General features: G+C 46.8%; 8 protein-coding genes across 8 annotated transcripts; 3 read left to right on the plus strand and 5 right to left on the minus strand.

Moving 5' to 3' along the window:
- Positions 1-4,880: 4,880 nt before the first annotated feature.
- On the minus strand, positions 4,881-6,921 carry SERLADRAFT_457677 (uncharacterized protein; the record flags this gene model as incomplete). Its single annotated transcript, XM_007313827.1, has 7 exons — positions 4,881-5,383; positions 5,446-5,506; positions 5,562-5,627; positions 5,691-6,274; positions 6,326-6,386; positions 6,448-6,641; positions 6,710-6,921. 7 exons carry the CDS (start codon positions 6,810-6,812, stop codon positions 5,298-5,300), a joined length of 1,155 nt encoding a protein of 384 aa, XP_007313889.1.
- A 355-nt stretch (positions 6,922-7,276) lies between these two features.
- Positions 7,277-7,743, minus strand: SERLADRAFT_378822 (uncharacterized protein; the record flags this gene model as incomplete). The annotated part of the gene is made up of 2 exons (XM_007313828.1): positions 7,277-7,458; positions 7,521-7,743. Coding segments are annotated over 2 exons (169 nt in total), but the record flags the coding sequence as incomplete, so codon positions are not given.
- Positions 7,744-7,771: 28 nt separating this feature from the next.
- On the plus strand, positions 7,772-8,228 carry SERLADRAFT_378823 (uncharacterized protein; the record flags this gene model as incomplete). The annotated part of the gene is made up of 1 exon (XM_007313829.1): positions 7,772-8,228. A coding segment is annotated over one exon (277 nt), but the record flags the coding sequence as incomplete, so codon positions are not given.
- Positions 8,229-8,638: 410 nt separating this feature from the next.
- Positions 8,639-9,596, plus strand: SERLADRAFT_457685 (uncharacterized protein; the record flags this gene model as incomplete). The annotated part of the gene is made up of 4 exons (XM_007313830.1): positions 8,639-8,743; positions 8,793-9,061; positions 9,125-9,195; positions 9,269-9,596. 4 exons carry the CDS (start codon positions 8,717-8,719, stop codon positions 9,358-9,360), a joined length of 459 nt encoding a protein of 152 aa, XP_007313892.1.
- A 55-nt stretch (positions 9,597-9,651) lies between these two features.
- Positions 9,652-11,139, plus strand: SERLADRAFT_457686 (uncharacterized protein; the record flags this gene model as incomplete). Its single annotated transcript, XM_007313831.1, has 3 exons — positions 9,652-9,885; positions 9,949-10,424; positions 10,503-11,139. The coding sequence occupies 3 exons, from the start codon at positions 9,753-9,755 to the stop codon at positions 10,716-10,718; spliced, it is 825 nt and encodes a 274-aa protein (XP_007313893.1).
- A 2,029-nt stretch (positions 11,140-13,168) lies between these two features.
- On the minus strand, positions 13,169-16,104 carry SERLADRAFT_445432 (uncharacterized protein; the record flags this gene model as incomplete). Its single annotated transcript, XM_007313832.1, has 15 exons — positions 13,169-13,322; positions 13,390-13,569; positions 13,631-13,746; positions 13,799-13,854; positions 13,908-13,982; positions 14,118-14,142; positions 14,195-14,351; positions 14,409-14,464; positions 14,523-14,901; positions 14,964-15,099; positions 15,155-15,167; positions 15,247-15,306; positions 15,359-15,395; positions 15,447-15,547; positions 15,607-16,104. 15 exons carry the CDS (start codon positions 15,923-15,925, stop codon positions 13,272-13,274), a joined length of 1,761 nt encoding a protein of 586 aa, XP_007313894.1.
- A 131-nt stretch (positions 16,105-16,235) lies between these two features.
- Positions 16,236-17,056, minus strand: SERLADRAFT_445433 (uncharacterized protein; the record flags this gene model as incomplete). The annotated part of the gene is made up of 4 exons (XM_007313833.1): positions 16,236-16,253; positions 16,429-16,672; positions 16,722-16,795; positions 16,826-17,056. 4 exons carry the CDS (start codon positions 16,994-16,996, stop codon positions 16,236-16,238), a joined length of 507 nt encoding a protein of 168 aa, XP_007313895.1.
- Positions 17,057-17,671: 615 nt separating this feature from the next.
- SERLADRAFT_445435 (uncharacterized protein) lies at positions 17,672-20,712 on the minus strand (the record flags this gene model as incomplete). The annotated part of the gene is made up of 10 exons (XM_007313834.1): positions 17,672-18,034; positions 18,114-18,447; positions 18,513-18,656; positions 18,746-18,888; positions 18,948-19,276; positions 19,354-19,792; positions 19,881-19,986; positions 20,041-20,139; positions 20,187-20,227; positions 20,568-20,712. 10 exons carry the CDS (start codon positions 20,710-20,712, stop codon positions 17,826-17,828), a joined length of 1,989 nt encoding a protein of 662 aa, XP_007313896.1.
- Between the last annotated feature and the right edge of the window lie 629 nt (positions 20,713-21,341).

Below are 21,341 nucleotides of genomic sequence, written 5' to 3' on the forward strand. Positions count from 1 at the left end.
CGAACGATCAGTCTCAAAGAAGATCGGTGCCGGAATAAAAGTTGATAACCTACCTGAGATAGATTCATTGATTTTCTCCAGGAGGGACCCGAGACCAGGAATTTTCTCTAGGATGACATTAGCGACAGCCGTAAATGATGCACAGAACGGAATGCACCTATTGTGTTCTCGATTGTCTTCATTACTGTAATCACAAAATCCAAAGGCTACGTCAAGGCTGGCCCAGCGCCTAGATATGGCTAACTATATGCGTACCTGAATCACGAAAACTAAGTACCTGCCATAGTACAGAGTGAATCTCCTGAGGACTCATATCCTCAGGCCGTTTCCCCCCTTGTGCAGGACCCGCGCGAATACGCTCGATCCCCTCCATCTCACGCGTCATTTGGCCACCGCCGCCACCTGGGATTTTGAATAACAAGTCACGCAACGTGTCGACTGAGTTTGGGCCCGACGACATGGATTTGCTACGTGCTTTATCAAGCTCTTTGTTAAGGTCAGAAACTGAAGCCTGTGAAATATAACGGATAAAAGACTGGTTATCTAGATCATTAACAAGTTGCTCACTTCGCTCTACAAGAAATGAAAGTCACTAATAGGAAGGCATAATAAATGTACCAAAGACTTACGATGTGATCAGTAGCCTCTGCTCCGTAAATAGGTCAGTCCCATTCATGATTTCAAAAATATGACGATACCTCCAAGTAAACTGTGCATAAAGTCGCTGGATCCAAATGTACCTGCACGATGAAATTCAAAATTTAAGCACTTGATCTCCAAGAAGGAAAAGCTTGCCAAAGGCACGGCTCGAGGGTTCAATAGCTTACCAGTGACAAGCGGGTGGACCCATTTGCCTCCGGGTGCCTGTACACGGACATTATCGCCGACTTGCACAAACACGCGCGTATGTCCCAACGCCACAAGCGCGAGCTCGCAGAAATTTGAGTGTGCAGGAAAATCTTCGAGGGTATGTAACTGAAAAGAAGGCACACGATAATTTAAAATTGGCCGAACAAAGGTGATTTTAGTATGAATCGAACATACAGCTTGTCCGAGAAGACGATAAGATTCGTACAGATCTTGTTTGTTGTTCGAAGAACGGTATTGGCGTCCGATATTGATGCAACGCTCCAGGGTACGGCGGACGAGAGCCTTCGAGGTATCCCAATGGCCATGTTCTGTGCATATAATACCGATTAGCGACTAATAAATGCGATATATGCTATTAAATCCAGAGGGAGGACGCCACCAACCATTCGCGATGTAGTTCTTCATTCCTGTTCTAGGGTCAATTTCCAATTCTCGAGGCTAAAATTACGCAGCTAATTTTAGTAGGGGAATCAAGACGTGATGCTGGTACATACATCAACGGGTCCACGCAGACCAGGGTGATATTTCCGGGGATCTTCACCTTCACCGTAGCCTTTCGGATTGTCTATATGTTCCGTCTATCACGATCGATTAAATTGAGCCAGGGGGGTATTACGAATAGAAGAACCTACAGGAAGATAAACTCCAAGTCTCTCAGGAGTAACTTCGAATTCGTTTGTAGCATAACCATGGGCCTATAATAAGAACTTAGAGGAGGCTCACATGTTGAGTCAAAACCCGTACCATAAATCCTAGAACCATGCATAAATTCATGATAGTCTGGTCACTGTTCTCAGGGCTGATTCCTAGTATGGGTAAACTGTCAACACGAACCTGGAACTGAACCTTCTTGAGAGCCCCTATGTCAACGGCCTTGATAGCGGTCAGGACAAATGGAGTGAATGAATTTATTTGATTTCTCACCTGACTGTAATCACGGAGCCAATTCCTGTAGGAATGGTTGCTGAATCTGATCACCAAAGGAGTAGCGTGCCTATCACATACCCAAAGTATACTCGCTTGATGTCTAATCCGCCAAATTTTGGCCCTTTCGTGATAAAACTAGTCAAAGCAAAACCAGTCCCAGCCCCTTTCTTGAGCAACTCAGCAAGGGTGTCTTCCTATGGAGGATGAACGATTTTGCCTTGAGCAATCGATTATCATCCCAATATCCCTGTACGTACTATATCTCCATGTCTAAAGGCTTTTCCCTCCATATATGCGAACCTGTTTGGAATGTATGGACCGATCTGTAAGATCGCCAGCGCGAGACAGACTTACGAAGGGATATTGCCTGCACCGAACGCATACACGCCATTTCCAGAGAGACAGAACGCGAAAAGAAATAAGAAGAGCAGTAGAATAGTGATATTCCTTGACATGACTGTTCAGGTCGAAGCACGAAGCTTAACAGATGTATTTAAGGGCAAGTCCAAGGCTGTGAAAACACTGGATAATAAAAAAAGAGGTCCAAGGAGTGTCACAAGATAACATGGTATTTTAGCCATTTTGGTATGGTGATGTCAACCTTGGCGGTGGCGGTGACGGTAACTTGAAAACCGATAGGAATACCGCTGGCCGGCCCCTATTGCGCTGGGCTCGATAGGTACTAGCTAAATGGTGGTGCTGTCCTGTGCAAAGACGCCTTCCTTGAGTGGTATTGAGAGATAACCATGAGCAATGGCAAGACATCAGCTCATCGCTGCAGCTCGGCTCGCCAAGACTCGGGCATGCCCACGTGGTGCGACTCCGCGCCACCAGCGCTGAGTCAGCGCTCGGCAGTTTCCGGTGCAAAATTCGAGATTGAAACTTTTGTAGCGTCGTCGACTCTCTCTTTTCGCAGCCTGCCAGCTTTTTTGGCCTCTGTTCGTTGTACTCTTTTAGACTCCCATCGCTCACGTCCATTTACTCCTCAGCCTCCATTTTCTCTGTAAGTAATCTGTCTATACCTGCACTGCAGCAGCGGACAAGTATTAATGTTGTTATGAATAACCGCAACCCTAGCATCATTCATCCATCATGACCAACACCAGCACTTCTCCTTCTCCCATCCACCAGAATGTTGTTCCTTCTGAGGTCGGGTGGCAGTTCGTCCCTCAGTACTACACTTTTGTCAACAAGCAACCTAATCGCTTGCATTGCTTCTACACAAAAACCTCTACCTTCATTCACGGGACTGAGGGCGAGGACGTCAAGCCATGTTTCGGTCAACAGGTACACGCGCCCTTGACAGGTTTTCCTTGTAGCCCTAATAGCACCTATTTTTACTTTAGGAAATTCACAACAAGATCACTTCGATTGACTTCCAGGATTGCAAAGTCTTCATTCACTCCGTTGACGCGCAGTCTTCGGCAAATGGAGGTATTATCATCCAGGTCATCGGCGAGATGTCCAACCGTGGTGAATCTTGGCGGAAATTTGTTCAGACTTTCTTCCTTGCAGAGCAACCCAATGGTTATTTCGTTCTCAACGATATCTTCCGCTTCCTCAAGGAAGAAACCGTCGAGGACGACGTCAGTGAGCCGGAGGTCACCGCGAGTATTCCTGAGCCCATTCCCTCAGTGTCTGTTCCGGAATCCGCTCCCGAACCAGTTCAGGTTCCTCGTGAGCCAACCCCTGCCCCCACCCCTGCTCCTGTCACCGCGGAAGAGGCACCCACTACTGTGATCTCTGAGCCTCCTTCTCCCGTGGCTGCTCCTGAGCCTCTTGCCCCGCAGGTGAATGGCGTGCATGCAACCGAACCTGAGCTACTACCTGAGACCCCAGTAGAGGAGTCGCCGGCTCCTTCTGCTGCTCCTTCGCTTCCCGAGCCCGCTCCACCCGCACCCGTTCCTGCACCCCAGCCTGCCGCACCTCCTCCTGTCGCTTCCCCCGCACCCCCTCCTCCTCAGCCGCAACAGCCACCAGCTGCTCCTACTCCTGCTGTGCCACCTGCACCCAAATCCTGGGCTTCTCTTGCGGCCAGCAATCACAAGAAGTGGGGTACCCAAGTTGCTCAGGAATCAAGAGGGACGACTGAGGTTTTAGCTGCGTCGAGTAGCCCCGCGCCACCTAGTGGAACTCAGACGCCCGCAGTCCAGGGACCCACTCGGGGCCCTGCACATCATGGAACCAGGGATCATCCTGCCGTTGCTGCTGCCCAGAGCGTGACCACACCTCAATGCTTCGTGAAGGTATGTTTGTAACACGTTTGTTGTCGTCGTCGTCGTACTCAAATTTGAAATTAACTAGAGTGTTACGGAAGTTGTTTCTCAACCGCAGCTGGAACGAGTCCTTACTCAGCGCTTCGGCCCAGTTAAGGAACTTGAGATCGTGCGCAGCAAAGCATGCGCCTTCCTCGAATTCCATAACGTCGATGCTGCTAAGAAAGCCATTGTCGCTTCATTGCCTCAGAACCACGGCGGTGAAGGTGGTGTGCGGATCGATGTGGGCGGTGAAGCAGGTCAGGTTCGTATTGTTGTCGAAACCCGCAAGGAACGCAGCGAGCGACCTCCACCTCGCACGCGTGGCGGTGCACCGGTGAACGGAGAGGCGCGAGGAGCTTTCAGAGGTCGTGGTGGTCCCGGTGGACGTGGCCGCGGCGGTCCTCCTCCTGGAAAATAGATTGATAATATGATGGATGGACTGGTCTTTTGGGGCGTCGTCTTGAGCATGTTACTGTCCCCCTTCTCCCGTGTGTGTATGCTATCTAGTTTTAGCCTACTCACAGCAGTGGATGTGCTTGAGACGTGTTTGCGTGAGGAGTCACGACTAAAATTAACGTAAAAATTACATCTTCTTTCTCTGATTTTGTTGTTGGTTGCGTTGTCACTTGCTTTGTGCGTTGTCTTTCCTTAGCAATTATCTTGTTGAATTTTCTTAATTTTTCGAACGACCTTCGCCGGCACCGTATGTCCTCAATTTTCCATGCATGTCCCGCATCTCTTGTCAGTACTGTAGTATGCCTATGCTCATGGTAGACTTACTATGATTCATGCTATTGCTTAAACAGATTATCGTCCCAAGCTTAATTGAAAGTTAAAATTCCATTTTGAAATTCGAAGTGGTATGAAATATCGTTCTGATTCGAGAGCTAGGATCTATAAACCTTAGAAGTACACAATCCAGGCAGTTACTTAGGTCCTGAAGGGCTGAAGGTAAGAGCATGAGAAAGGTTCGCAACCACAGATAGCATACATCGACAAAAGAAAACAGAACATATTCAGCGCGAATGCCCGATGAAAAGGAAAGGTAGGTAACAGGAGAAATGATGAATTTGCTGAAATGAAACAAGATACAAGTCCGAAGGAAAAGAGCGACTGAATTGGTTACGCTGTATGAGAACCAGTTACGACAGAAAACACGCGGCCTTCACGCTTAAATAGTTGGTTTTTGTTGTGTGGGAAGCACGAAGAAATTTCCTGTAAAGTACAACACATCACACTCCTTTACGTGATGGGTGCTGGGCAGAAAGACATGATTTCTTCGTAAAGGAGTTCCTTCAGTTGCTCGCGACTGATGTCATCCTTGTGCACTATGAAGGAGCACATCGGTCAGGTGCTGCTGCTGCGGAATACAAAACAATGAATGACTCACGGTCAAATTCAAAGAATTCAGGATCAAGAGGTGGTGCTACAGGTTCATCATCAGGATCATGCTGATGAACGATGAAATATCAGTCACAGCGCCTAAAAACACCAATGATTACGTACGTAAGCCTCCAGATACGGGTGTGCCAGCGCATCCTCTACCGATATCCGTTTTTTGGGATCAAATGTCTGCAAAGAACGTAGAGCCAATTAGCACGGTATGTTCAAACATTCGAACGGCACAGCACGCACCAGAGTTTTGGTCAGGAAATCCACTGCTAGCGGATTCGCATTAGGGAAAAGCTGTGCGAAAGGCCTGCGTTTGCGGAATGGTAATGCGCGAATGTAATCTCGCGATCTTCGGGTAGTGATGGCGTAGAATTCGTCTAACGTCGGTGTTCCAAGAACGTCCAGGATAAGGGTCAACTGGTGATGGTAGTCGCGTCCAGGGAAGAGAGGTTTTCCGGAGAGCATTTCCGCAAGAATACACCCAACAGACCAGACATCAATTGCCTTTGTGTATTGCTTGAATGTCAACATAATTTCTGGGGCGCGATACCATCGCGTTGCTACGTATTCTGTCATAAACCCTGTCTCTGTGCCAGACGGCTCAGCAGTCTTCACGGACCGAGCAAGACCAAAATCGCAAACTTTGAGGTCACAGTTGGCGTTAAGGAGGAGATTTGAAGGTTTGAGATCACGGTGAATTACGTCGGCAGAATGAAGAGCCTTGAGTGCGCGCAAAGTTTGGTAAATAAAATACTGGGCGTGGTCGTCAGAGAGATCTTGTGTCCGAATAACTCGGTGCATGTCAGTTTCCATGAGTTCTTGGATCACTACAAAAAACACGTGAATAGGCAACCACGAGAATAAAGTTCTTAACATACAATATACTTCTTTGAAAGCCTCGATGGAAGGTGGCTTAATGATATCCAAAATCGAGATAATCTTAAAATATTCAAGTTAATACATACTATTTTATGCGAAATTGATGATGTTAAGAACTCACGTTCTCGCTGACACCAGCCTCACTCAAGAATTTAAGTAATTTGAGCTCTCTCAGTGTACGCAAGCAAAACATTGAATGATCGAAGGGTGCGATCTTCTTGATAGCGACTTTTCGGCCACTCGGTCGGTGCACCGCCGAGCAGACGATTCCATAGGCTCCCTCACCCACGACATCCAGAACTTGGTATTGTGTACCTATAAGACAATAAGAGGGCATGGTAAACGGGTTTATTCATGTTGTTATGAGGGATGGAAGTACTGACCAACGTTGAACCTGACTTTGCGAGGAGCAGGTTGTGCTTGAGATGAAGCATGGCTATGCTTTGACTTTGAAGGGGCCGTTGCTTGCTGTGCGTGCTCAGGCATTGGGGACAAAGGTGAATGAAGACGATGCAGATAAAGGAAAAGAGAGAAAGGGAGATGCAAGTGAGGCGGGAAATAAGTACTGCAAGACTGCTTTTGTTATACTCGAAACAAGGACGTGCAATTTAGGGCAATGCACCTGCTCAAAATAGACAATAGCGGATGTTTTGCACCGATTCCTTACGAAAATGCCATATTTATTGCTATAAAAGAAAATGTGATTCTGATGCGAGAGAGAATTGGTCCGATTGTGAGTGAAATGACCGTCGTGCTTTGCCATGGCAATTACTGAGGTTATTGCTTACTGACGGATCAGTCTTTTCCCACTGTGATCTGCATCCTCAGACATACAACCTGATAATATCTATCGTACACAGCTCACACTTCATCATGCACACATTTAGCCACCAGGCAGAGGATCCCCATTGGCCAACCCGACGGTCAAACAAGCTCTCCTTCTCCCGTCTGTGGTTACAGCTGATCCACATCACAACAGCCACGTTTTCTTTCAGCCCACTGGGTCTACAAATTGATATATCCCTCCCTATACCTGTGTTTATGTTCCTCATCTGTCATGAGGCTGTCATCTTGCATCGAATGATAGGGCTTAACATCATTTTTGATCTGCGGTTCCCGATGGCAATGAGACCTTGACGGATAAGTCGGACGTCATACATCAAAATATATCTAGTTTAATTTTCAGGACTATACCAGCTATGGGTTTTTTTTTTGCTCAATGCTTGCAGGCATGCATGCCGTGGTACGTGTTTAAGCTGCTGTATCAGGCTTCTGTTCCCCATCATGGTCCTATGATATCTTGTAGGTCACCAAAAGGTTTCCCAACGTTCGGTGGCAACTTTGATCGAAACCCCATTTAGTGCGCTAAATCGACTCTTCTCGATCGTCCGTGCGAGTGCGACGATATTGTGTCAGATTCTACCTCTGGTGGCTTGACGATCAAAGATGCGGTCAGGCTTCAATGAGGGCTATGTCGCGACACGCATCTTAATGGCTGGCATCTCGCAGGCAGTGATACTGTCTGCTATCTGGATAAAAGGCACTTACCTCGAGGCCCAAGTGACAAATGATCACTCCCAAGTGTACACGGACCACGGTTTCTCTTTCTATTGGCTGGTGGCCCGAAGATACCGATCCCTTCATTTACCTTTCAGGAAGCATAGGGGTAATTCCGGCCGCCCGTCTGAGCGATATCTACACATTCGTCCTTGGTCACCATAGCTACTGTATCATTGTCATGGCAGCAGCCTCAAGCCCCCAACTGTTGCAGTGGGAAACGTGTGATCCATGGACTGTAAGTTCGCGCGTTAGTCTGGAACCAGACGTTTTGGGAAGGCGGGACAAGCCGCGCTGAGAGGCTCCCAAAGCGTCTGGAGACTTTCGTCTTAGGACGAGTGTATCGAGTCGCAGTGTCACAGACACTCGACTCTTTTAGGCAACGACTGCCGCTTTTAGACTCCCATATTCAACCATCATACAATTATTCGACACTCCATGCTTCATTGATGATCACTGTCCCTACAGAATATCTGTCCCATAACATCAAAAAGAAGTCCTATACCAACCTTGTAGAGGTTCGTCAGAAAGTTGAAGTGGAAGCCCGCTGGATAGCTCGAACTTTGGCTGGTTTTTGCTCATGTTATCAGGCTTTGATCACAGAACGGGAGAAACTGCATAAGTATGCACAAGGACTGACAGATAAGATAAGATAATCAAATGTGACACGATGCACTCGGCCGGACAAGAAAAGGTTGCCGACGGCGCGTTAGTCAGCACTTTGTCAGACTCCACGGAAGCAAAGCCCGAACGTTGCCCGAGCCTTTGCTTGAGTGTCGACCACATCTTGCAAAGCTACTCATCCTATACTTCTTTTTGTTTCACTATACACTATGCTGCGTGCTGCTATACGTTCATCTGTATGTTTTCTATGCTTTACATACTTTTCTCGCACTGACACTCTCTTAGTTGCCTGCTCTCCGACCTGCCTTCTCACAGGGGTCGCCCTCTCTGCTCTTCAGGCGGCTCCTGTCTGAGCAAGCCCGCTCTCAGATTCAGTCTGCAGTTACCGCTTCACCAGTCGTCCTTTTCATGAAAGGCAACCCCCAAATTCCGCAATGTGGTTTCTCCCGCGCTGTTGTCCAGATACTTGACCTACACCAAGTATCTCCCGAGAAAATGAAGACGTATGATGTATTGGAAGATTCGGAGCTAAGGAGTGGAATTAAGGAGTTCTCGTGAGTACATCTCTGTGCCTTGGTCAATTGGTTTTGTTGACTGACAGTCGTGTGCGTGCATAGGGAATGGCCCACTATCCCCCAATTGTACGTCAACGGCGAATTCGTCGGTGGATGTGATATTCTCATGAGTAGTAAGTCTTCAGCCTATCAAACTATTCCCGTATCGATCACTCACGCCTACCCTTTTATCTCCATCCTTCGCAGTGCACCAATCCGGTGAACTCGAGCAGCTACTAGAACGACATGGCGTAATTCCAAAACTAGCAGCGGAGGAACCACAATCCGCGCAGTCGTAAAAAGATATCAGGCATTACTATTCTCTACTACAACCTCCATAGAATTCATCACGACCTCCCACCTCATTTTAGTTGCGTTGAAATATATGTATCAATATGTTCTGCCTTGCCATTCTAGTGTTCCCGCTAAGTGGGGTATGACTACCGTTGGGCTGAACGTGCTTGCCAAGTAGACTATGTTGTGTTCGCGACCTTGTCAAAGGATTGAAATGAATTTGTACAAAGATGAAACGAAACCCTATGGCTGATGTAAGCATCGTATTTTTCCGCCAGTTGTGCCAACGCATAGCCCACACTCAAAGCATCCTTTGTGCCCGCTGCCACATCCGCTCATCTGCTATCCAAAAATCCATCAGCACACCGGTCTCCGAGCCTACAGGTCACACAAAAGGATGTCAACAACAGAATTGCAGGCAAAAGCTCCGCAGGAAATACGCAATGTCGTGCAATTCCTACGGAGTAGTAAATCTGACATGAAAATTCGTGTAGGCGCGCTCAATGGCAAACGTGTCGACTACTTCAAAGGTTTGTAGGTTATCTATATTTCTTTATCTTTTGTTTGACACAAATTTGGATTATCGTCTGCAGGCAAATCAGCAACGAAGGCTCTCCTTTCGCCGGCGTACGCCAAACTCAAACACGTCCCAAAAGTAACCACGGACGCTGAAGCTCAAGCACTTCTTCAGTCCATAATTCCATATACATTCTATCTACGCATCGACCGTGGGGCAGCTGCAACCTCTTCCTCACCACGTCCTGTCGCTGTCACTCCCCAGCAGGCCTTCGTAGCTGAATCGTACTATGCTTGGTTCTACGAGGGTCCGCAGTGGACAACCTATGCGGGTGGCCTCCTCATGGTCGCCATCATGCTTGCTGGAGTCATGTTCCCATTATGGCCACCTGTGATGCGTCTGGGCGTGTGGTACATCAGTGTCGGCATGCTGGGCCTCATCGGCGCGTTCTTCGGACTGGCCATCGTCAGACTCGTGTTTTATGTGATCACGCTTGTCGTCGCAAGCCCTGGAATTTGGATATTCCCCAAGCTGTTTGCAGACGTGGGTGTGGTAAGTTTTCAGTTTTCCTTCCATTTTGCTTGCCCACGTCGTTGCATCATGATCCATCCACTCATAATGTGTATGTAGATCGAGTCGTTTATTCCATTCTGGGAGTGGGATATTCCACAGAAAAAGAGCAAGAAGCGAAAGGGAAAGGAAGCTGTGAAGACCACTCCAGAGGAGAAGCTTGCGACAAATGGTGGTGCCTTTATCGAGGAAGTTGTAGATGAAACCCCGGAAACTTCACGCCCTGCAAGTCGATCTGCTCGTGTAGAAGAAGCTTCCGATGATGGAGAGTCATAACGTGTGCGATCAGAAGGAGCTGTGGATGTAACGGGGGCTTGTTTTTGAGATACACGCGGGAAAAGTTTGATGGAAGAATTTTGACTCGAATTCACGACTTTATATTTTACGGTTTTCCCTTCATTGGACGGATAGCCGCTAGACGATTTTTCATACTATGGTTATTCAGACGTTTTATCTTCGCGCTGTCAATTTTTCGTGTTGTCACTCTTCCCGTAATGTATCTAATATTCGATATCCCATGATTGGGGATGGGACTTATATATATATATTGACCAAATCATTGCACCTACTAGGCGTCTATGTTTTTGAGATTGTCTATTGGTTACTGGGATGTGATTGGTTCGGCGACGATGATTTGCCATTTTCCTTGTTGGCTTTCTCACCTAACTTGTCTAATCTTCTTACCGCTTTTCGCACTTCCATCATGCCCTCGCGCGATCCAATCTCGTTGAATGTCTCCAAGCTCGACGCATAGGACGTACGAGCAAGCTCCAAGTCTTCAGACATCTAAGCAAGAAAGGTACAGATCAGCCAACCGGGTATACGTATACAGTATACAGTCGACTGGTGAAGTTTAGATGAACTCACCTCGCCCAAACTTCCTACGTTGAACAACGCCACGCCCAGTGCGTACTTGCACGTATGTTCCAAATCTCTGTCGACTTTTGTCCATAAGCTCCAGCTATCTTTGCGGGGCCTTGCAAAGTCTATACCCGGACCTGTGAGTTCTTTCACAGCTCGTTCTGCCCAGACCTTTGCCTCGAGTATAACTTCAGGTGTCGGTGGCTGGCGCATTATAAGCTCAGAAACGTTGTTCATGGTCTGCGCCGCTAAGGAGGGTGACAGCGAACTTCAGCGTGACATATAATGCCTGAGACATACTCTTGCGTACCATGACATATATCTTCTGTCGATGCGTTTGGGGTCATAAGGACAGATATAGATTGGATATATAGGACCATTGCACATCTGCATATAACAGAATTAAAACAGTGGACACACATTCTTAACAGAGATGAAGACATACTGTGCATTGAAGTCTCCCTCTTGACGTGCATGAAATGAACCAAGGGCTTCCAGCGGAGCAACAAGATCAGTCTTGGTCATCCAAGTAGGTATCCCGAGGTCTGCGAGGAAGACAGGAGGCGAGACATCTTTGTTGGACTGTTTCGTAACGTCTTCATCAGTTTTCATGATTTTTAAAACCTCTTCGACGCTGCGAGTTAACCATATTTCCTCTTCTTTGTTTCCCGCACTGCTACACATCTCCCCAATTTTGTGCGCAATCGCAACCTTACGTAGCCGTTCTTGTCCACTCAACTCCAGCTCTTTCCATCCCTCGGCAACCGGGTAGCCAGTGTTTTCTTTTTCCTTGTCCTGCGCCCCCTCAGAGGATTGTGTTTTATAATTTGCAACAACGTCCCAAGCTTGCACCAGCACGTCACGCGCATGTCGTTCGAGTCCGTCATTGTTTAGTACTTCTGCCAGAAGAACTGCAATTCCGGAGAGTTTAAGGTAGGCTTGTGGTGCAAGTGCAGACGGAGGGAGTGCGAGGGCTGTTTCGAACGCCCTATGGGGAAGTAGGGTCAAGATATGAAAGTAATAACGGAGCGTTCAAAAAGCTCACCGTTTCAGATAACGCTCACTGAGGGCGAGATCGCCTTGATTCTTCGCTTTTACTCCAGCGCGAAGGTCCCCGCGAAGCTCCTGAGGCCAAAGTGTGAACGAAGTATAGAAATCATACCTGAGACCAGAACGTGTTAGTGTGCGTCGACTGATGCAAACGTGAAGGGTGATTTCTCTTGCAGCGATGGTTCCAAAAGTTCAGATGCGAGAAACGAAAATCTGACCAAGGTGTAAACTCATGCAGAACACTCACAAGCCGTATGCAGTGGCACCTATACCGACTCCGAGTAGTATTGTAAAGACAGAAGAGACACGGAGCACTTGAGAAGGTGGATTTGAATATGCGTTTGAATCAGATGAAACCGACCTTTTGGAAGGTCCATGGAATGACCGTGGAATACAGGGTAACTTTACTGGGCTTTGGGACTTTGCCTCCCGACACCAGGAGGACCGTGACCGTGGCATTTCATAGGTAGAATGTAGGCTTCGGCGACTTGGAGAGACAGTAGTGACTAGGGACTTCCCAGTGAAGAGTGAAGACTTGGATTTGAGTACAGACATGGCCTTGGAGGATTCACTTGAGACTGTAGCCTGGTATGGTCGCGGTGTGGTCGTAGCTAATAGTAAGGGTGACCGTTGGGGGTTAAAATACAGATAAACCACAGGCTGTATTTCACAGTAGGTGTCCGAAGACAAACATATAGTATGAAGTCACATCTCGCCAACTGCCAGTGCCACTGAGTGGAACGCTTCAACTCGAAGTTGCGCCACTAAGCTTAAACCGTGAATTTTGCAAAGACGGACTACGAAAGGTAGGTTATATCCTCTCACTACAACTTGAATTTCTATTTGCTACACACAAACACACTACCGCGATACACTTAGCTCTAACAATCAATCCAACGTTCCCAGTGGAGTAGATCACTAGTAACTTTTAGCACTTTCCGCTTCCTCCATCTTGACCCACATTCCTCCCTACCAAACGATGAACATCAGCCTTACAAGTCTACAGTGCCAGGCAAAAGAAACGAGCGATACTTACCACAGAGTATAAAGTTAAATTGGCTTTGGGCCGGAACTTCTCTACGCCCTTTCGACCACCAGCTGTAGCCCATTCCGCGGGCGGGCGACATTCAGGAGACTGAGCGTCAAGATCAAGTGCGATCGACGAGAAGTTTTGCAGCAAACGAATAAGCATGAAAGACATTTCGTTGTACGCGAACTGTAGGTGGATATCGCGCAATCAATATATGATAATAAAAAAGGGTTGCACAAGAACTGACTTGCTGGCCAAGACAAATCCGTGGTCCTGCGTTGAATGGCAGGAAAATAAAAGGGTTGGGTATCAAATACTTCTTCAGCCTGTCGTCGAGGAACCGATCAGGGTCAAATTCATTGGCTATTACAAAAGTTTAATTTCTGGCCGATAAAATGTAGGTCTCCTCACTCACCGTCTGGGCCCCACAAATCAGGCCTGCGATGCATGAGCAGGATAGAATAAGCAACGCTGAATGATTGTTAAAAAGAAATCCAGGTGTACAAGGAAAAATGTACACGGACGTAGTCTTGGCGGGAATGAATAATGGCTTTTCCTCAGGGTTCGGTGAAGACCATGTAGTGTCATTGATACTTTCACTATGTGCATTAGACAAAAATTTAGTAAGGCAAAAACAAGCAGTCCACGACAAGTTCACTGACCGCACATTGGTGGGACTGAAAGTTTGATTTGTGATGTGAGATATGTATCTTTCATTATATAATATCACTTACACTGCAGGAAAAAGCCTCAATGTTTCTGAAGATAATAAAGGTAAGCTTCAGCTAAACACTTGCATGAGACGCTTTACCATTCAGGACTGCACGAAGATACTTCATATCTCTGATATCATCATAGGTGGGCCTTCGGCTGGGTCCAATTTTCGCTAATATCTCCTCCCGAAGACGGGCAAGGGCATGCGGGTGCAAGGCAAGCAAATAAATGGCAGAAGTCAAGGTCGAAGCAGTCTAAGCGAAGAATAATTACTATTGATATTAGGAGAACTTGACGTGACATTGACATACCGTGTCTCGACCAGCAAGAAGGATATTGAGCACTTCATCTCTCAATAAAACAGTGTCTACAACGGGGTATTAAGAATGTTCAACGTCCATGTCAACAAAAAATGTCTTCTTTACCTGTGGTGTGACGCAGAAGGTGTTCCAGGAGCGTCTCTTCGTCCTGAAACGCGTCTTTGTCGGCATCAAAAGACGACTGGTGCTTTTGAATAGCTTCCTTCAAGATGGGTTCCAAAAATTCATTGACGATCTGCATAGGCCCCGCCGTTCTGTCTCCAAATAATTCCAGCAGAGGCCATGTCTGGCCGATCGTATTACGCTTGTTAATGCCATGTTGAGCGGCTAAAAATGCGCGCGCGAACCGCTCCGAGTGGCTGTTGTCGGGAAGTTCTGTTTTGTCAACATTATAAGGAAACGGTAGTCCACCGGAAAGTGTGTCAACGCAGTGTCCGAACAAGAATTCGGTTGCCGAATCCAGAGTAAAGCGCGAAATCAAGTCCTTATTCCGCGGTGAACACTATTATCACAAGACAGCTTACGATGAAATAAGTAAATACACACCTGAAAATCAATGGCGTGGCCGAGATTAAATCGCTCTTTCATCAGGGAAATTGTTTTTTCCGCATGCCGATCAAATATATCAAAATGGCTAATCCTATCGTGACTGAAGAACGGACGAGTCATGGCACGGTGAAGCCTGAAGAGCAAATGTCATAAGCCAGCGTTCATTGCTTACGGGGCAGGCTTCATACTTCCATGTTTCTCCTGAGAATCATTATTTGGGAGTCGTGGGTGTCATATATGGTGAGTTACTCGAATATCCAACTTAACTTATTGGACTCACCATCAGAGTTGAATACGCCAGTGCCCAAGACGGATTGAGCAGTTACACGGAACTTGTCCCCTATTAACGATCACCGTTAACAGGATGGCAAACCAATGGAGAGAGTTCACACCTTTCCAGTAGTTGTTGAAATCAGTAGCGAGGATTGTCTGCATTCAGACCGTCAAAGCAATGCACAGATGTTTATGAATGCTACTTGCCTTGATATGATTTGGCTCTGTTGTCATGATGATATCTTCCCATAGCACGTTCATGTTGATGGTTGGTCCGTATGTGACCATATAGTCATACATGACCTGGCCTGAGCGCGAACACGGCAAGGTCAAGCCACAGCTTGATACAGCTTGGATACGAACATACCATTATAATCATGCTCACTCCTTCTAATAAGGGTTGCCAACACATCTAAATTCCCAATCCATTTCCCTTCGAGACTCGGAATTGCTCGTGCGCCCAATTTCATAGCTCTTCTACGGTGAGAGCGCTGAGCCCAAGCCAGCTTAACCGCGAATGCGATCGGAGTACCACCAACCAAGAAAGCAGAAACCGCCCATAGCGGCAGAAAGAGGTCGTAGAATGAAAAGATACGCGAGACGGCAATGAAGATACCAACAGCAGGAATGACGAAGGAAAAAAACCAGCGAGTAAGCAATACCACACCTGGTGTTTTCCACGACATGTCGGTACCCTGAGTAAATTCAAGTTAGTTGTTCTAGTCGATGTCACTAGTATGCAATCACCACATGCAGCGATATGTATGTGGTAGAGTTTTCGACATACAAACCTTGATATCACAGATTTTTATATCAATGAGTTCGGGGTACTACAATTGATGGGTTACAGACGGTGTGAGATTTCGCCTTGGTTCGTCAGGTACATAAGTAAACATATCGCCCAGCGCAGTCGCGCCACGGTGACGACGCCCCGCAGAAAGGAAAGGAGACATTATTACCCGAAAGAACGCACCTTAAAGTGAGGATGTGACTTGCTTAGAATGAGTCAGCACTCTAGGGCGCCACAAGGAGACATCAGCGCAAATAGACTCAAGTACTCCTACCAGGCATGGCTATAGTAAATAGTGTTCCCCTGACCGAAAGTGTTGGAGTGTGGTCCGCGTATAATGTCGGAGCCATGCATGACACCGCCAATCGAACAGTAGGATTTAAATTCAAGCAGGTGCACCCTTTCCTGATCCTTTCGCAGCTTTTCCACATATACAAAAGTCAAAACAACCGTGTCTAAGATATGTTCACCGAATATGCCCAAACTCCCGTTGTGGAAACAAGCTACAGGAATATTTGAGCCGTCTCCCCGTTCGAGCTGTCGTCTTTGCGTAAGTGAAAAAGCTGGAAAGATGAACAGCGAGTCACTGCTTACAGAAGTCCGTTTGTACTTCCGTCCATCTGGGCCTATAAATGTGTATTTGCTGTTTCCTTGTCTAATACACGTCACCTTCTGTTGGAAGGCGCACACACCGCCCGATAAACCCACTAGCTGGGATATAATATTCCGTCCAAACTTCGTTGCCATTGAAGCGAAGTTTAGACGGCTATCAAGTGTGCCAATCGATTTCTGCTACGATTTCCAAGTCATCACGCATGTTAAGCAGGGAGGAATTGGGCCTGATTGTCCATGTGGTGGTAGTGCGCGGAGGCAAACTCCAAGGAGTATTTGTTTTATGAATGACTTGACCTTGTGAGTTTGTTATGGTTGTATCACGAACGTCATCACTCGAGAGTGTGAGCTGCATGATAGATAGGAGTTGATCGGCCCAGTTGTAAGTTGCTGACCGATTTATTGTAATGGCAGCACGATGCTGTGGTCACCGTTTTCCTGTAGAAAGAGGGACCATTTAAAGCGTATACTAAAATCGACTATTACGGTCCTTGACAACATCGAATGGAAAGCAGTAATTGCTGGTGGGGATAACGATCGACTGAGGAGACCAACTATCAAGCAATGACGTTTTCGTTAAGACAAGTAAATACCTGTGCATCATAGCTCGATGTTGTTCCTCTCTACGACACGCTGTGACATTGCTCCATCAGTAACTGTGTTATTCGTAGAACGGAAGGTACACTTGTATCGATATGGTCCCATGACACCTATGTCCTCTTGTTGGAAAGTCATAGGAAAGCGATGCGCGAGTACCTGTAGAAGTCATAGCGGACATCATTTTCAGATCCAGACACTGCCTACTGCATTCGCCAGAACTGCCGAAATGGGCTGTAGAACATTCTATGCAAAGTTGCAAGGAAGGAGCAAGTGTGACAGACGCGTGATAGTCTCACACTCGAACAAAATTTTCGAACATGGGCAACTTGAATGGGCGTCGAAAGGCCTTATAAGTCGATTGAATGTCTTAGAACAGGTGAAACGAACGATATAGACCTTCAAGGTTACCGTGGACATTCGAAGTTTTTTCTTTTTTTTTTTTTTTTTCGCTCTGACAAAAACTTCTCCCACTAAAACATGGGATCAGATATCGCGATAAGTAGAGATAAAATTTAGAACCCTACTACCTCAGGCCAGCCAGCATCACTCTATATCAAACATTGTGCCTTAAGCAGACAGCCAAATCACTCAACTTCCTCTATGTCATCACTCTCCAGCCATCCACCACTGACTATATCCTCCACATCTTTCACTGAATTGTCATTCGCTGCCCACCCTTCGTCTTCGTCTGGTAAAGACCCGAACTCATCCTCGCCATCCCTCAATGCGAGCGCAGATGACACCTTCGAATTAAAGGGGAGATGCGAGAATAGATGATGAGAGGGTGGAGGTCCTATAACACCTAACGCGCATACAATAAAAACTATCGATGAGAGCTGGGAAGTCTGATAAAAGAAAAAACCCACCTCGACTGGCAACGCCTTTCCCTCGCTGGCGATCCATGGCTTTCAGCCATCCGCCCAGTTCAGTCGCTATCGTCTTTTGACTCCAGCGACTCGTCGAAGGGACATCATCTCGACTTCCAAAATCGAGATTACCATTTGTGGTGTCCGTTAAACCAGCATCCTTACTGGTCACCCACAACTGTACATCCCTCACTGCATCTGCAGCCTCTACCTCCCTTTTTCGCACGTCGAAGAACTCTGGTTTGCATACCAGTTGTCCACGGCGTGCGACAGGAGAGGGAAGTGAATGTAGCGTACCCAGAGTAAGGAGATGAAATATATGTGGGTTCGTGAGGACTGGCTGTAGACACAGGAAAACAAGTAGACAATTATGGATAGGACTTGGGAAAATAAAGGAACACTCACATCATCACCTCCTCCCCAATCCGCCCAACTAAGCCATTCTGCAACGGCAGCAGACTCGTCTATGTCGTTGCAAAACTGCGTATAGTTCTGGTGGATATATAATCCAAGGAGAGATGAGTCAATCGGGGAATCTGCATAGAGTACCTTTGAGTTTACGTTACAATCCGTCAATAATAAAGGATACGCATGCTGTTAAGCTGCCTAGTACACAAGTAAGACGTGAAGATACTCACATCGATGTCAACACGGCTGGCCCGCCGTTCATGTTCCTGCAAGTAAGGAGGCAGTTCTGGAGGCTCTCGCAGGAGTGCATCAATCGCTTTATCCCTCTTCAAGTCTTTTGCGGCTGAATTTGCATTGGGTGGGTCACCTTTTCCTGAAAAACAAATCGTCAGCTCCTTACAGTATGGTGAATGTGAAAGTAACAGCACTTACTTTTGTTATACAGTACCTTCCCCATCAAGTGAAAAAGCACGAGACTTTGCTCTCTACGTGTAACAGCCTCTAAAACGAGTCTCGCGTTGACATTACTCCTGCCATCGTTTTGAACCCTTTTCTTCCCTTTCCCAGCCTTACTCGCACTTGTACAGGCGAATTGAAGTGCCATTATAGCACTACGAATGTCACCATTGGAGGACTCTACTATGATATCTAGGACTTCGCGAGGCAGAGATTGCACGCTGTGTCCCGATGAAGATGAGAAGTGTATAGTAATAAGAGACTGTATAGCTTTCTTCATGAGCGTGGATGCAACCGGGTTGAAACTAGGAGAATAAGCGTCAAGGCATAAATAAAAAAGCAGTCTCACCTAATCTGCGTGACATAGGATGAGGCGATCAACGCTGGCCCAAGGACAGTCCTCACGTCCACCACTTCCTTTGCCCATCCAAAACCGTTCGCTGCGCGTTCATCTTGTGCCTCACCACGCATACCTGCATCACTGACAATAATCACGATGGGGGCTGCGTCGCGTGGGGGGTTATCAACAAGTGACTGCAAAGCAGCTCGAAAACGAGCTTGAGTGGGTAGATGAAGTATGTTTGGAAGATCTTCAAGGAGGATAATGTGGCGCGGACCAGAACTCTTCTTGCTCTGACTCTGAGATTGCGAACTCCCAGAGCAAGCCGGAGTACCAGTTTGGGATGATTGGGGTTCTTGGTTTTTAATCATCTGTGAAGAGAAGATATTGTGGCAGGCAGATGCTCGTTCTAGGAATGCTTGGAACTTGTCAAATAACGTTTGGTTATCTACGGGAGATCTTCTTTCTCCGTACTCATCGTCTGAAAGTGTAATTGTTAGCTTATGCAATAATGAGACAGGAATGTAACCGACCCATATCGTCAAACTCGTTCCTTGTGAATTTATCACTCATACTGTTTCTCCATTCCAGGATTTCAAAACCCAGTTCGCGAGAAAGGACACGTACAGTTGTCGTTTTGGCTGTACCTGCAGGTCCCGTCAACGCCAGAATTCTCTACAAAATAGCTCTAATGTTAACGGTTTCCGTGTGGTAATCCAGATGACATACTCTGTACTTTTTAAGCTTGCCTGAAGGACCTCCTTCAAAAGCCTCGATGAACCATCGTCGTACATCCTCGACTTTACGTTTGTGTACAGCTAGATCAGCCTACATAACTATGGAGTGTATCCTTGTGAATATAACGAGAAGCGTACCTCAGTGGTGGGCTCGTACATGTCGACCCACAATCTATCATCTACATAATGGACATACAACATCAGCATCAGCATCAGAAAACGTACTTATGATAATTAAACATCCACCAACCGTTGAACTCTTCGTCACAGTCTTGATCTACAGCTTTGCCCTTTCCTTTCACTTCTCTTCGTTGTGAGCTGGCCTGAGAGGGTAATTGCGAGGAACTGGCTTGAGAATAAGAGGGCGGTAAATCAAATGTGGGTGGTTTCGCGAACTAGTAAATGGGAATATTTTTAGTCATCGTCCAATATCTCAGACAAGAAGAAACTGGCAGTAAAGCATCATATATTATAAAAAGATAAATGCACAAGGAAGACAAATAATGGAGTTGGACGAACCACGTACCGACAGGGGTCTCATTTTCTTTGCTGGTGGTTCAGTGTCAAGTTTCACTGTCATCAGCTTCGCTTTACCCGATGGCCGTGAGGTTGTTTGTTTGGATCCAGCGTCTACAGATACCCTTGGACGCGATTTGGGCGGCATTGCTTGGAACGGTAGCTTCGGGTTCTGACGCGTTGATATGCTTCAATGTGGTGTATGGACTTGAGCTTAAGGGCCGCGGTGTACGGGTGGTTGGCTGCGGTCCTACTAATTGCCTCCTTACACCGAAGTCGTTGTGAGCAAACTTAGCTTAGCACCGCTTGTTGGTGGAACGAAGAACTTTCAAAAGAGGATATGAGAATGGGCTCTAAAAGAAAGCAGAAAGGATCTGCCGTCACGGGCTGCAATCGGAGACGAAAAATATGGTCGTCCTCTGAACGCCGCGGACCACGAAATTGCATTACACTTCATAACGCCCATCCTCAACTGTGAATTCTCCTGCTGTATGTACTCCTTTTACATTGGCTCGTCCATCACTGTTTCACAGAGACCAGCCAATGGGAGTGCAGTCGTTGCACTGAGGCAAGCCCAGCCTCGAAGGTTTCTTATCAGAAAGTTACAGCGGCGAGCGATACCAGTCTTACCAGGGCTACAGTTACTATTGCTCTGAACCTATGTTAGTCACTGTGAAGATGCAAATTGTTGCAGAAATTGGAAGAATTGATGTATGTTGTGTAAACTGGTGGAGGTCTTTATACCCGACAATGATGTATCGATGATTATTCCGCATC

The sequence above is a fragment of the Serpula lacrymans genome (genome assembly GCF_000218685.1).
Source record: "Serpula lacrymans var. lacrymans S7.9 unplaced genomic scaffold SERLAscaffold_2, whole genome shotgun sequence".
Lineage (NCBI taxonomy): Eukaryota > Fungi > Basidiomycota > Agaricomycetes > Boletales > Serpulaceae > Serpula > Serpula lacrymans.